This window comes from Anolis sagrei, chromosome 1, assembly GCF_037176765.1.
Source record: "Anolis sagrei isolate rAnoSag1 chromosome 1, rAnoSag1.mat, whole genome shotgun sequence".
NCBI classification, from domain to species: domain Eukaryota; kingdom Metazoa; phylum Chordata; class Lepidosauria; order Squamata; family Dactyloidae; genus Anolis; species Anolis sagrei.
Genome location: NC_090021.1, coordinates 113,197,510 through 113,213,414, shown reverse-complemented (window position 1 = coordinate 113,213,414; position 15,905 = coordinate 113,197,510). Strand labels below are relative to the sequence as shown.

The window sequence follows — 15,905 nt, the reverse complement described above, 5'->3', positions numbered from 1 at the left end:
GGTCCCCTTAAACCAGATGTTCTCCAGATGGCTGGGGCTCCCAGAAGTTCTGACTATTGACTATTCTTTCTGGTGTGGAGAGGGGTTGTTCCTAAAATATGTGGAGGACTTCAGGTTTGGAAGGGCTCCCTGAAACTGTCTTTATTTGTTATTTTTTAAAATCTACACCCACACAGCAGATATCCGTATGGAAGCCATTTTTGTAAATGCTTTTGTTGTGTGTTTTATAGCTCTGCTGCAGTATCCCTGACAGTGCTCAACTATAAATCTGGTCTGATACATGGTGCTAGGAAATGGAATAGAAGGGAGATGGTTTTATTTAGATATCGGTTAATGAGATCGCAGTCCAAAAGCCAGCTTGCACTTGAAATTAACAACGGTTGTGTGATGGGCACTAAGTCAGAGCCTTATAAACTCTGTGTTGCAACATGGTTGGATATCAGCTGTATTGTGTAGGTGTGATGAATGAAAGTAATGAGAAGCCTCAGGAGTCTGTGAAATCAGCAATAAATCGTATATTTTATAAAATCATGAGATACGTTTTATACATTTTGTTCTTGCAATTTATCTGTGATTTGTTATCTCTCATAAGGGGTGGTTTAACCTCTTGTTTGCTAGTCGAACTAAATTACCATGTCATGAAATGATACATATCTAAAAGGTGTGTCACCAGCATGAAATGTTTGGAAAGCTTTGCACTAGGCGAAAGTTGCTTCTTTGCAGCATCAGATATGTTTTTTCAGATGATCTGTGAGAATAAATGCAATTGGGCATTCTGATAAATGCAAAAACTCTGTAAGTGTTGTTCTAAGCTGAAGCATGGGAGCTTTGGTGTATCTTTGCAGAAATGCCGTAATACTACAGTTAGTTGGATGGCATGCAACATCTGTGATACTGAGGTCCCTAGTAGCAAGGTGGAATGGGATGATTTCAGTTTTCTTTGATCTAGGGTGGATTTAAACAATCAGTACATAGTTGCCTAAACTCAGTTCTGAATCCCAATGAAAATAGGCCCATTAAAGCAACGATAAATAATAAATTAACATGTAAGTTGACTGAATCAGCAGGAACACTGTTGTTGGAATTAACATTAGGATTTAGGACAGTCAGCATGCATGTGTGAATCAATAATTATTACCTGTTTAATACAATTATAGTTGAAGTATCATACAGCAATGCTTCATTTGCTTTGCTCGGTATGACTGACTTGTTGGCCTAAACCATATGGTGCATCCTTTATAGCTATACATAATTTGAGTGTCATGCAAAATAAAACATGTTCCATTAGATCATTAATCTGTCTTGTTTCTATGGCTATTTGAGCTAACAGCAATTTGTAAGACGTCTAGCTTTTTAAAGTAACATAAACATAGCTCAAACACTGGCCAAACTAGTATATTTCACAGTGCTTTTTGATCAATTGCTATCGGTATATCTTTTAAAATGTTAATTTGAGGAACCAGCATTCTTTCAAATTCAAAGTGAGGGTGGATGTCATTGTTTGTGTATTGATTCTAAAGAACCTTTATTTGTTTTTCAATAAAGCCTTTGAGGAAAGAAGATCAGCAACTGGAGCTTAAAGCCAGTCCTAAGAAGGTACAAGAACCCACTGTTGATCTTTTGGGACTTGGTAAGTAATCGGTTCTCTCTGCCTTGTAAAGAAAAAGTTGTGCTATAGTGTAATAATCTGTGGAATTATTCATCTCTGTACAATCATATATATTTGACTATATGGTAAAATGGTGCTGTAGTCTGATTTACATAGAGAAAAAAGACTGAAGTAGATCGACGTAGTGCTGTTTACTAAAAAAAACAAGTAATGAGCTCCCTGGGGAAATAGAAGCAAAGAATGTGATCTTCAAAGCATTGTGGACTCCGACACTTAAAATCTTTAATAATAAAAAAAGGATGATATTTGCCTTAATGGAGAGAGCTTCCTAATACTTGTGTACAATTTTGCAAAAAGCCAACATTCTAAATAATGATGCCCACGTTTTACTCTGTGAATCCAATTTCTCAAAGAGCACCCCACCCCTCAATTATTGATGGAGTTAGTTATGAAATGAGAAGGGGTCTCTTTAGCAGATAAGAACAAGCAAGCAAAATCCCTTTGTGAAACCAAGCTCTTGGAAATACCTTCAAACAATTTGTTGTTGCTATGGATTTATTTATAGTGATTTTGACTTGTTATTCGTCAGATAGCTGCATAAAGTAGCTAATGTAAGGAAATGTCAAAGACTTTTCTTAATGTTACCATGTTTATAATTAACTCATGTATAACTTGGCATTCAATTTCAGAGAGTGTTGTGCCAACATTTTCAAAAGCTAGAACTAATCAAAACTGTTATCATTCTGCTACCATTATTTTACAACCTGGAATTCAAATGAAAGCATTTCCCTTGAGACCTAAACTTAAGAACACGTCATCTAATTAATGACAATATACTTTAGACACCAGTACAGGCAATCAAGTTACAAACATCTGACTTACAAAGTTACAAACAGAGGTGCAATAACAGGAAGTGAGAAAAATTTACTTTTCAGAAGGGTAATTGACTCCTGGAAGAGTTGGCATGGGGAAAAGGTATCTCCAATCCTTATTTCCACAACGAGCCACATTTTTCAAAATCCAATTATTACATGGTCAGAAAGTGAGAAGGATTGTGTGTGCGTGTGAGGAGCGACTTGAGAAACTGCAAGTCACTTATGATGTGAGAGAATTGGCTGTCTGTAAGGACGTTGCCCATGGGACACCCGAAAGTTTGATATTTTACCATCCTGTGGGAGGCTACTCTTATGCCCCTGCATAGGGAGCTGGAGCTGACAGAGGGAGCTCAACCCACTCTCTCCGGACTCAAACTGCTGACCTGTCAGTCAGCAGTCCTGCCAGCACAAATGTTTAACCCATTGCACCACCGGGGGCTCCAAGAAAGTGAAGTGAGATCTTCTGAATGCCAACACAGACAACAAAACGAACACCACAGGGGTGTTAACCCTTCCCTATGCTGTCCAAAACGTGTGTGTGTGTGTGTGTGTGTGGAGTTACACTTAATAATGTACAATTTCCAACTTAAAAAACATATTCAACTTAATTACAAACTTACAGAAATTATCTTGTTCGTAACTTGGGGACTGCCTGTACTGGTATCCAAAGTATATTGTTATGAATACGATGACACGTTCTTAAGTTTAAGTATTCAATCTTTACATAGCAGTATTTTATATGTACTGGTATATAAAGTGTGCTGGTATATAAAGTACATCTACTGTCATGAATTGAATGATATGTTCTTAGATGTAATGCTGTTTTTCACTACACCAAGGTTTTCATTAAGCATTGCTATTTAAATATTAGACATTTGCTTGCATTCTCCAACAAAACCATTATTTGTGGGAAATGCCATGCTTAGACTCTAACCGACCTGCTCCATCCCCATGTCACAGCTGTTACTGCCCATGACATGGGTCTTACTTGTTCCTCATTGCTTGCTGTGATGTAAGCCAGGATGATGGAGCACCAAGGGAAGAGGAGGGTGAGAGGACACCAGTTTAATCTTTCCCCTCCCTTCCCATTGCTCCCTGTCACTCCGGCTGACATCATGATGGAGAACAGGTAGAACCCATGTTGCAGCTGGAGACCACTATGACATGGGGATGGAAAGGAATTGCCATCTAGTGTCCCTGGGTTTTATAAGTTCGGGAAATGTGGGGTGGCATTGGGGATTTTGATACTAACCCAACTGTCTCCACAAGCCCTACATTGGAGAAGGTCAAATTAGCATTTCCCCCTGGGTTTTGGGAATGTAGGGCAAGGCCATGTCAAAGTGTATTTGCCCCATGTGGATCAGCCTTCTGTGGTATTTCATCCCGCAGGCCTGATCCACTTCTAGTCCAACTTAAGCAGAGAATGTAGAAGTGGGCCTAAGCCCACGCAGTGGGTTTTCATGACTGAGCAGAACCATGCTGTTTCCTTGGAAATCAGAGACGATAGAGGAAGATAGGAGGGAATGAACAAGATCAGAAATTAAACTCACATTGAACAAAATCTGGCTACCAGTATTAAAAAACTCTAAAATTATAACAGCTAAACAACAGAGAGGAAAAAACCAGGCACAGATTAACACCTCCCAGCAACAGATTTTCCCAGGCTCAGGCAGGCCTCCAAATGCTAATGAAGGTGATCAGCTAAACATTCACACCTAACTGCAGCAGGGAAGAGCTCCTTGCCCCACCCCAGCCATTCCACAGATATATAAACCCATTGTCCTAATTCCAACAGACCTCACTACCTCTGAGGATGCTTGCCATAGATGCAGGCGAAACGTCAGGAGAAATGCCTCTAGAACATGGCTCTATAGCCCGAAAAAACCCACAAGAACCTAAACTCACATTAGTTTTCTGGGAGAACCAGGTGTTTTGCAATAACTTCCTTGTGGAAGTTGGAGGTATGTTCTAGTCTGTGACCTAATGTGGCAAAAGGAATTTCAAATGAGATGAATAAATCAGTACCTCTATGTATTATTTGTGGAAACACTACATATGTGTTGCATGTGAGTATTTTTTGAATCCTAACCAGTTTTGTCTGCTCAGCTTTGAAGACTCTAAAACCATCTTGCATTATAGTTTTATTTTCTTCCTTATAATTGGGCATATGCACTTTAGGCCATTATTTTGTTGAATAAAGTTAGTAAAGATAGAGTGCCTAACACTTTTGGAATTGTTACACAGTGTTTTATGATAGTGGCTCTAACAAGAGAACTATTCACAATAGAGCTCCTGTTAACCATTTTAGTTTTTTTCAATATACTCTGAGTTTTAAAATAATGTTAAGACTTTAAGGCATTTGGGTAACAGTCTTAGATAAGGCAGATTTTTATTTCCTATAGGACTTCTAATCACACTCATGGGGAGAGTGGGGGAGCAGGGCAAGCTTTGGAAACACAGGCATACCTGAACTAATAAACATATACACGCGTGAAATGAAACAAACAGATAAGGTCAATCTTGCATGGGTAAACAAAAGCATTTTGAACTTTTTAGAGGTAATTTGAAATTCTGTTCCAAGGAGATCATTTTTCTTTCATCAGTCTCCATTTTTCTTATTATTTTCATGGGGCAGGGGCAGATATAAAGATCTATGGCTATAACTTGCTGGTCGTATAAGCCTGTTGAGGCAGGTCCATCTGCTTTTCTGATTTCTTTTCTTTTCTTCTTGTTTCCTGTTTTCTTCCTATTGTACTTTTCACAGATTTTTTGTTAAGTGTCTTCTGGACACAGCTACTGTTTATCTTGTCTGTTGTAGACAGACACACACAGCTACAATAGACTGGCTACTACAGTAAAAATCCCACTCTTTTCCAGCTCTTTCCCTTCTTGTAGACATGCTTGTTTACTACGGACATGCTGTTGCAATTGGCTATCAAAATTGTGTTTCCCGTACTCCCTTTCCCCATACTGTTCTTTCAATGTTCATGCAGTTTAAAAATCCGTCTAGGGTCTTCCCTAACTATTTCTTCAATGTATGAATAATGATAAGTTTTTTTTTTGTTTTCCCAATCTCCTCCTAATTATAAAATGTAGAAGTATGTGGACAGCCCAACGTTTACAATATAAGCATCAAATAACCCACTTTGTAAACTTGGGGAAGCAATACTCAACAAGTTAATTGGCTCCACAAGACATCTTAGTTCTTCATTATTGTTCCATGAGGAGAAGCTTATTTGGAAGCCAGACTTTGTTACGGTGGTCCACGCTCTGGTTACATCCCATATAGATTACTGCAATGCACTCTACGTGGAGTTGCCTTGAAGACTGTTTGGAAGCTTCAATTGGTGCAACAGGCGGCAGCCAGGTTGCTCACCGGGCAGCGTACAGGAAGCATGCAACCCTCCCCTCCCCCATTATGTCAGCTTCGCTGGCTGCCAGTCTGCTACCGAGCACAATTCAAAGTGCTGGCTTTAGCCTATAAATAGTTCCGGCCCAGATTACCTGTCGAATCGTATCGCCCCCTTTAAACCATCTTGGAGATTAAGATCGTCTGGAGAGGCCCTGCTCTCAGTCCCACCTTCTTCACAAGCACAGCTGGTGGGAAAGAGAGAAGGGGCTTTCTCAGTGGTGGCCCCTTGGCTGTGGAGCTCCCTCCCTAGCAATATTAAATCAGTCACCTCCCTCCTAGCCTTCAGAAGGAGAGTAAAAACCTGGCTCTGGGAACAGGCTTTCAAAAAACAGGCAATGCAATAATTTCAATGTGGAATATATGCAATTGACTACAGAATGGCCTTAGACTTTGATGCCTGGATGGCGTATTTTAACATTGGAATGTATTTTAATTATGTTTAATATGCATTAATTTTAATCCAATTTATTTTTAAGTTAATTTTGTATGTTTTACGGCATGGTGTAAGTGCCATTTGTAAGCCACCTTGAGTCTCCCTTGGGGTAGAAAAAGGAGGGATATAAATAAGGTAAATAAATAAATAAGTTTAACTCTCCCACACTTGTTTAATGTAGGACCTTCAAAACGTTACTTACATGCAACTGATAGTCTTTACCAGATTTGCTTCCAAGTGCATCTCTCTACAGCTACAGATTATTATTGGATCGATATACTCAGGAGATACTGCAAAAATTTCACTTAATAAAAATAGCAGAGAATACACCAGTGGGTCTAGAACTTCAAAGAAGTTGATTTTGTTGTGTAGGTATTAATAGAAATTTTAGTGAGCTGAAGTTACAGATAAAATCATTTTCCTTAAAGATGCTGGTAGATCTTGGAAGTTGTGATATGGCAGGTTGGAGTCCACCCAAATCTCTGAATGGATCCCAACTATCACAGAACATATTTAGGGAGCTTCAGGGAAAATGAGGAATTGGTTTTGCCAATGGTGGCCACTCTTTCTGGTGGGCAACACAGTTGGATACATCCCAGTCGCCTTTATTCCTCTTTAATCCCCAAAAGTACATCGTGTATCTTCATATCTTTACCAGATTAAGGGGCTTTGCCAAAGAAAATATGATGTTCTCTGCCAAACATTGCAGGCTTTGCCAACAGCTAAATTATGTACCACTATGCGCACTGTATTTCTCCTTTCTCCTAACTCAGCATCCTTTTTATTACTGCTACAAATATTTGCTATTTCACTTGAATATATGTATAAAAATAGGTGCCAATATGTCTTAAAGATTAAATGACTTGGGTTTTTCAAATTTGCAGATACACCTTTCACACATTGCAAAATTAGAACCCTTCAACAACCCTGCAACAACACATAATGTTGAAGCATTACCCTTTCCATCAGAATGAAAGATTGAATTTGTAAAAAGCAGCAGAACCTGTTTGCCATTTGATGCATCATTTACCAGTTAGATTCCTCCGACTGAAACACAGATGAATATGGCTGGTTGCACATGTTAAAGTAGCCCTCATAGTGTATTGGCATTAAAAATGGATAATCTCAACCTTTCCATGCAGGCCTTAGTAAATTGCCATGCTGTTTTCATCCAGATTTATTGTAGGGCTGATAGAAGTTAAACAAGGTACTTAACTGAAAACAAAGTTGAATATGTCATCTTATTAATTTTTAATTACAATATGATCAGAATGTGGTTTCATAGAAATTAGATGTAACAGCTAATCAGAAGACTAGTCAGAAGGGGAAAAAGATCATTTATCCCTCTCAGACTAAAATACCCTAACTAGGCTTTCTCCAGAAACAATTTTGTACTTTGAAATCATTTGGTTAAAGCCTCTTTTTTAATTCCTTGAAATCAGTGATGTTGAATCTAGAAAATTAAGCTCTAGATAGTGACAGTAACTCTTCCACTGTAAAGTTGTTGTCAGAATAACTAGTACTCTGCCTCTTCTAGGTTTTTCTCCCCTTCCCTGATTATGTAATAACATTGTGCTGTGCACATTCCCACTATCAAGGAAATGCAGGACAGGATGACATCACATCATATGTGAGCCTCAACAGGCCTTGGGTGGGATTTCCTGGGAGTTTCATCCCAGCAATATTTGGAGTATTCCCGCCTCTACACTAAATTTTGGTTTCACATACCATATTTACTCAAGTCTAGGGCTCTTTCTTTGGCTAAATTGTATTGCCAAAATTGAGGTGTGCATTAGATTTAATGGTGTGTTAGAGTCATGCAATAAACCCACCTTCGTGAAAAGGCCTGTAGGGACCAGAGACCAGACAGGGACCAGAGACCAGACAGGGACCAGAGACCAGACAGGCAATGGATAAAGAGGCTATTCCTGCCGGTCTCAGAGGCCTGTGGTGCCTGGAGTAGGAGGGGAAATGTCTGACCAGTGACCCAGTCAGTCCACCTTCTTAGTCGCAGTAGGACTGGGGCCTTCAAGTTTGTGGCCAAAGGAGCAGAAGGCATTGCTCTCGATGCCTCCTTCTGGGCCAGGGCTCAGCTACAAATCTAGCCTCCTGGGCTTCCTTTGGTCATCTGAGACCCCTACATCCTTTTCACACGTTCTGAGGGTATTGCTCATTTTGTATTGGTGCATTCATTTATCTTGCCTAAGTATGTTATCTTAAATTTATCACTTTGAAATTCATTTTCTTAGTTTTGGCCCACCAGTTTGTCAAGATCACTTTGAATTCTGATCCTGTCTTCTGGGTATTAGCTACCCTTCCTAATTTGGATATTAGATGATAATGACCTTTGCTCCATCATCACTGTAATTTACGAAGATGTTGACCAAAACCAGGCTCAAGACTGAATCTTGTGGCACTCTATTTAAGTTAACTTCATTGATCCACCTAACAGCAATATTGTCTAATCCACATTTCACCAGCATAGTTGCAAACATATCATGGAGGACCTTACCTAAAAGTCTTATAGCATTCACATGATTTACCAGCTTGTAACTCTATCCAAAAAAGAATTAATTTTACATGACTTATTTTTTTTTTAGAAACTCGTGTTAGATGTTAGTAATCACAGAATGCCTTTGTAACTACACCTAGATTAGCCATGTAATAATTTGATTTAGGATATTTTCTGGTATTGGAGTCAAGCTGACTGTTCAACAGTCCTTGTTCAAGTCCTCTTTCCTTCATTTTTGATGATGGAGATGGACTCCTCCAGTCGGTTGGTACCTCTCTAGTAGACTTGGGCCTGAATCACTGTTAAGGAAAAGATTTGTAGTATTTGGAGAGCAATTTTCGTTAAATTTCTGAAAACGGAAAGGGGAAGAGAGAGATGAAAAGACCAGTAAAACGGATTCGGAGATGATATTTTCAGAAAGAGTCCACAAAATACCTGGGGCAGGGGAATCTGTGATGTTTTTTTCTCTCTCCGGCAGAAGAAGCTCCCTCCATTTTGTCTTGGAAAGTTACCCCCTCCTCTAGAGAGAGCCCTGGGAACTCACTTTCCCAGTGGCACTTGCATAGGGTGGCTATAGGGAGGATGATGGGACTTGAAGTTTTTCTCTCTGTATCTCTCTCAGCCTTTATTGATGGTGTCCATGCTCTGATTGGCTGAAAATGGGCACAAGCGGCGACTACAATTCTTGCAGTATGTCTTATTTTTTTAAAATACTTCTTTTAAAAAAAATCAGTGGATAGGTGAATTGTTTTGAAACTTGGTAGGACTGCAGTTGTAAATGGACTCTACAGCTGAGGTAGATTTCATGCAGATAGGCCTTAAAGTGGCTGAGGATTGAGCCTTTAAAGTTTCCCGCTGTAGCCAATTGACCGAATCTCTGCCAAATAACTTTCCGGTAAACAAAATGAGGAAGGAAAATGGACCCAAAAACGGCATGCATTTTGGCCCAAATGCACATGCTTACTCTGTAGTTCTCCAAGAATTCTCAAAGATGATTGACACTGGCACTAGTTTTTATCAGTGAATTCTTTTAGTACCTCTAATGCAGTTAATCTGGCCTTGAAGACTTGAATTCACATAACTTAGCTAGACATTCTTTTAATGCCCCTTTATCCGTTCTGGGCAGCAGCCCTCTTACTACCTTATCTGTTGTATTGTCTCCAGGTAGAGCACTGCTTTTCTTTTTGGGAAAAGATTGAGCACAGGACGGGGGTGGGGGTGGGTGGGAGTAGGTATCCCACCTTCTCTTTGTCCCTTATTAGCTAGCACTATATTTTCTTTGTGCTTCCTCTTGTTCTGAGCATAGCCAACTTGCTATGCTTTAAGATATAACCTCTGTAACCAGCCTGAGTGCAAATTGCACTTTAGCTTTTTCAACTTTCTCCTTACAAGTATTAATTGGTATTCCTCTTTGATGATTTCCCTTTCCTATTTCGAGTGTGTGCCTATTTTAAATCTCAACTGACCTGAAAGTTTGCTCTGGCTTTGCTAGAAAGCCCCCACTTTTCTTGGATCTGGGATCTTAACCAGTATTTCCAAAGCTGCTTGAATCAACTTTCTTAAAGTCCAGAATATTTGTCTTACCACATTTCACTTCCCCTTCCCTCTATATCAGTGGTTCCTAACCCCCCCCCCCTTTTTTTAAAAACCAGGGACCACTCTCCAACATTAGTACCAAAAGGGTTATGAATTAGTTTTTAGTCAACTTTAGATTTGGTTTGTTTTTTCTCCTGAAATTATTTTTGGAAAAACTTACACTTTTAGTATGAAAAATGTGACAATGTTATTCTAGACCAGTGGTTCCCAACCTATTTTTGACCATAGATCACTTTGACCAGAGACCAATCTCCAACATTAGTACCAAAAGGGTTACGAATCAGTTTTTGGTCAACTTCAGATTTGGTTTGGGGTGCTGATTCAGAAAATTGCATTGGCTAGACCACATCAGTTCTAGTTTCTGATACAGAACATATGGCATCCAGTAGTCACCACAGAAAACCATGTTTAATAAGCCTCGGCATTATAAGAGGGTTTCTCTATGCTAGTCACTCTTATTGCAACGGTGTAGTAACAATGAGGCCTCGAACCATATTTTAGTTCTTGCGGACCACTGGTGGTCCATGGACCACAGGTTGGGAAACACTGCTCTATATAATGCATTATAGAAGAATGTGCTCACTCCAAACCAAGGATCCCACTACTTCCACCCCATTGGCCGGTTTATCTCTGTTGGTTAAACTCAGATCTGTAGTAGTTGATTCCCTTGTATTTATTTATTTATTTTTATTTATTTGGGGTTCTTTTACCCCGCCCTTCTCACCCCGAAGGGGACTCAGGGCGGCTCTGCCTTCTGGACATTGAGAATATCTACAAGGCATGGGAGTTGTTTGCTGACTCTTCCAAGCTTAAGAGGCTAGCTTCCAACAAATATCAGGATGGCTGAAGTTTCCCATCACTGTGTCTCTCTCCTTTTTTAATATTTAGTCATTGTTCTATGAAGGCATCATCCAAGTCTTCAGTCCTGTGTGGAAATATATTAGACTCAAGCAGTGAGCTCAGTTGTTTCTCTCCCCCTTAGCTTTCACACAAATACCTGTTTTTTTCAATGTTTTTATATGTATTTAATATTGGTAGGGCCCCCCTGGTGGTTCAGTGGGCTAAACCGCCGAACTGCTGAACTGAAAGCTTGGTGGTTCAAATCCGGGGAGTGAGGTGAGTTCCCACTGTTAGCCCCAGCTTCTGCCAACCTAGCAGTTCGAAAACATGCAAACGTGAGTAGATCAATAGGTACTGCTTCTGCGGGAAGGCAATGGTGCTCCATGCAGTCATGCTGTCCACATGACCTTAGAGGTGTCTACAGATAATGCCGGCTCTTCGGCTTAGAAATTGAGATGAACACCACTTTCCAGAGTCAGACATGGCTAAGCTTAATGTCAGGGGAAACCTTTACCTTTTAGTATTGTTGGTATTTCAATTTTGCCTCTTTCGAATACATTAAATCCGTGCTCAAGAAGAGTCTTCCTTCCCATTGTTCCTGCCCTGTTTTCCCATTTTCTTGTTGTAGCTAAAAAGCATCTTCTCGGAGACCCTTGCACTGGTGTATTGTGAAGCATTCTTTGTATGCCCCGTTTGCCTTATTTCTTTGCTTTTAACTATGGCAATTCTAAAAGAGAAAAGAATTGCTTCTCATTGTGGATCATCAGGAATACCAAACAGCTTGAATATTGTGTCCATAAAATAAGATTTGAGAAACAAAGGGAGTCTATTTCAGTATTATTCTGGAGCTGGCTGGACTCATGTGATTTGCATGACAAGTGTAAAGATGTGGCTCAATGATACTAAGCATGGGTATTATTTATAGTGAACAGCTGTAGCCACTTGTTCTCCCTCTTTTCATTGTGAAAGGAAGCGATATGCTCCAAAGGCCAATGGGAAGGTCTTATGAAAACTCTGAAGTTTTATTTTCCCCTGAACAATGAGGGCAAAGGGAGCTTGTAGTACCTTATTGAGAAAAACGGCTGCTGCTGTTGTGGTGGTTATCCTTAAAATGTGGAACGGTTATGGCTCGAGCAGCTGTGATATATCTCCCTTCCACACCCCCAAATTCTTTTTTATAGAGAGATGTTAATCTTCATGGGATAATACATTTTTAAATCATGGCACATTTATAGTTGCCATGGGAACTAGGACTTTGATTACCTGAATGCAAGATAGGTTCCCTGGCGTATTGCTGCAAGAGTGCGCTTGCGTTTACTTCCCTAAGAAGAACGAAGTAAGCAAAACTGTGCACAAATACCCCTGTGACTTTTGGAATATGCTGTTCATGAGCTACTGAAAGACTTAGCATTCATAGAGAAAGCTTCCCATTAAGTTTTTCTCTGTACATGATAAAATGTGTGTAAAGCAAGTGGGTTGTATATTTACCTTCTTTCTGAACATCTTGCTCTTTACATACTTGGTGGCTGTATGATAGGGGAAATGCTTTGAAATAAGAGCAGTTGTTCATATCAGATTGCAGAAACTTATGACAAATTACTCTTGTAAAAGTAGGTCTTAAAATATACTATATTTGAAGGAGCACTAATGTCCAAACCTAAATTTTGTCCTGCTTTATCTGGTCTGCTTTTTTTCTTTTTCTTTTCGTGTCAGCGGTGACTTGAGAAACTGTAAGTCACTTCTGGTGTGAGAGAATTGGCCGTCTGCAAGTATGTGGATGCCTGGATGTTTGATGTTTTACCATCCTTCTGAGAGACTTCTCTCGTGTCCCTGCATGGGGAGCTGGAGCTGACAGAGGGAGCTCAACCCGCTCTTCCTGGATTCAAACCGCTGACCTATCAGTCAGCCGTCCTGCCGACACAGGGATTATTTATTTATTTATTTGCCACATTTGTATATCGCCTTTCTCATCCCGAAGGCGACTCAAGGCAGTTCACAGTCAGCAGCAATTTGATGCCTTAACAGTTATACAATTAAAAACAATTATTAAAACAATTAAAACATTTAGCATATGATATAAAAACCGTACAACCTATAAAAACATAATCCTTGCCGTCTCCTTACTAAAATCATTATCCAATTGCATCGTCAGTCGTTCCATAATTTCATATTTGCCTGATTATGTTGCATTAGTGAGAACTTGCTTGAAGAGCCAGGTTTTAACCTTTTTGCGGTTTAACCCATTGTGCTGCCGGCTGCTTCTCTGCTTAATGATCAACATCATCAGGGCAGTGTTTTGGATAGAGTTAGATTTGATTCAGTATTTGTAATGCTTGTTCAACCTTATTTTTTGTTTATGTTGGGTTTTCTTTTCCCTTTTCATATCCTCTCTTCCAGATATGTTGGTTTTCTATTGTTGTTTAATACTATAAATCATGGCCGTTTGTTCTGCAAAGGGCCATTTGAATGTTTACAACATCATTCACAGGCAATACAAAATTACCAACTTAAAATTAGCAGGAGGGGAGGGGACTTAGAGCCATTGGGGACGGTGAGGGGACCAAGGGAGGGAAGTCATGCTTGACCTGCGTGAGGAGGGGGACACTTAAGTAGACCCGTCCGGCAGTTGCAGCGTTGGAAACCCCCGACAGCTTCTCAGGCAGTGTTGCAACCTCGGTGGAAAGGAAATGTGCCACCAGGCAAGAAGGGAGGGGCAGTCAGGCGAGGGGGTGTCCCAGCAGCAGTGAGTGTCTAGGCTGCATGTGCGTTTCTGGCTGGGTCAGGGCAGCTCCCTCCAGTTGCATCACCAGAGGAGCCGAGTGGCAGGCAGCAGCAGAAGGGAGGCAGACACGAATCCTATCCCTGCTATAGATGATCTTCAAAGCTAGTGCTGTTCAATATTTTGTTAAATAATTTGACCTTTAACCTGAAGTGTCCTATTAAGTTCTCTTTAATGGTTACATTAAAAAAATTCTTTTCAGGTGTTAGAAATAGAATTAGCACAGGAAGGAGCATAGAATATTACTTCTGGTTCGTCCCTTTCTGTTTCTCTCTTCATTTCTTAAGGCAGTTGTGCATACCATCAGGAAATTGTAACCAACGGCACACGTATGGGTACTAGCCCTGACACATTAGGGAAAAGAATTATTTTAGTTTTTTGCTCTTTTAGTCTAATTCGATTATGTTTCCATCAAGAAAATGGACCCTGCCTCCTCACTGCAGGGGAAGTTACCATCCCAAGGACAAGGATCCTCTCTAAGATAACTAGCAGACATTCTTTGTACCCCTGCATGGTGATTTGCTTTCAAGAGAAGGCAGGTTGTAATAAATAATTAAACAACAAAGTTTTATCCCTTTGACTATAATCCATTATAACCACAAAATTGGGCACATCATGGACAATAGTTCTCTGTCGTTTTCAGTTCTAATGTGGAGAGCAGGTAATAATGAGAGCTCATAAATCCCAGCTGTCAAAAATGTAGTTCTGAGATGCATTGGGATTATATAAGGTGAATACCATGACTGTTTAGAACAGTGGTTCACAGCCTGTGGTCCATGGACCACCAGTAGTCCGCAAGAAGGAAAATATGGTCGGCAGCCTCACCCTTAGTACACTGTTGCCTTGAAACCACGCGGCAACAAGAGCAACTGGTTTCACGAAAACCTCTTATAGTGCCGAGGCAACGGGGATGTCAGGAGGGGAGAGGCTGACTACCCACGAAATATTACTACTACCACATCAGCTGTAGATTATTAAAGTATGATTTTCTGTGGCCAAGCAAATGACGACTACTGGATGGCATATTCTCTGTATCAGAAACTAGAGCTGATGTGGTCTATCCAATGGAATTTTCTGAATCGGCACCCCAAATAACCAAAACAAATCTAAAGTTGACCAAAAATTGATTCGTAACTCTTTTGGTACTAATGTTGGAGAGTGGTCCCTGGTCTAAGTGGTCCCTAGTCAAAAAACGTTGGGAACCACTGGTTTAGAAGAACATGAGATGTTGAGTCGTTTGATTTTATAGAACCTCTCCTTCCACACCTGAACATACACTTTTAAATAAATGCACAATTTCTTTTCAAGTTGACGGGGAGAATGCTGCAATAAAAAAGGTCTTTTGTAAGAAGTGCCACAGCATTTTGTTTGGTTCTTCTGAAAGAACAAATGGCCAAGTGAGCTACAGAGCCCTTTTGCTGTTACCATTTGACAGTAGATTATTGTAAAGCAACAAATGCTTTACAAGCTTGACTAGAGCAGAACCTCAAGATTGTTTTCCCCAGAGGAACCATGGAAAGGTCACTGAATGGTTGAAAGTGTCTATGTGTCCAGGATGAATGTTGGACATAATCTGAGGCTAAAGCTGCCAAACAAGCCCCCAAGTTTACATAACTGCTCCTTTCAAAAGAGAGACATCCATCATATTGGAAAGCTAAAAATGGTTTAATAAAATGAGGAGTTGTGACCTCTTTAGACAATACATCTACCTAGTAGTTGCTCTTTTGCTTTCAGATTATAATATATATAAACCTTTCTTCCAAAAAGGGCTTAGGTTACCTGTGGAAAGAATTTCTGTGGGAAAAGCTGTAATCTTGGCAAAGTTTGACAAGGAAGTTGAAGTCCTGTA

At 40.0% G+C, this 15,905-nt stretch overlaps 1 protein-coding gene across 3 annotated transcripts in view; it reads left to right on the top strand.

The window, feature by feature from the left end:
- SMAP1 (small ArfGAP 1) overlaps positions 1 to 15,905 on the top strand; it is an 89,706-nt gene that overhangs the window by 65,698 nt on the left and 8,103 nt on the right. For all 3 annotated transcript variants that reach the window (XM_067467943.1, XM_060752843.2, XM_060752844.2), the window contains one exon: positions 1,546 to 1,630. In XM_067467943.1, coding sequence (XP_067324044.1) covers positions 1,546 to 1,630 — 85 coding nt within the window. The remainder of the gene's footprint in view (positions 1 to 1,545; positions 1,631 to 15,905) is intronic.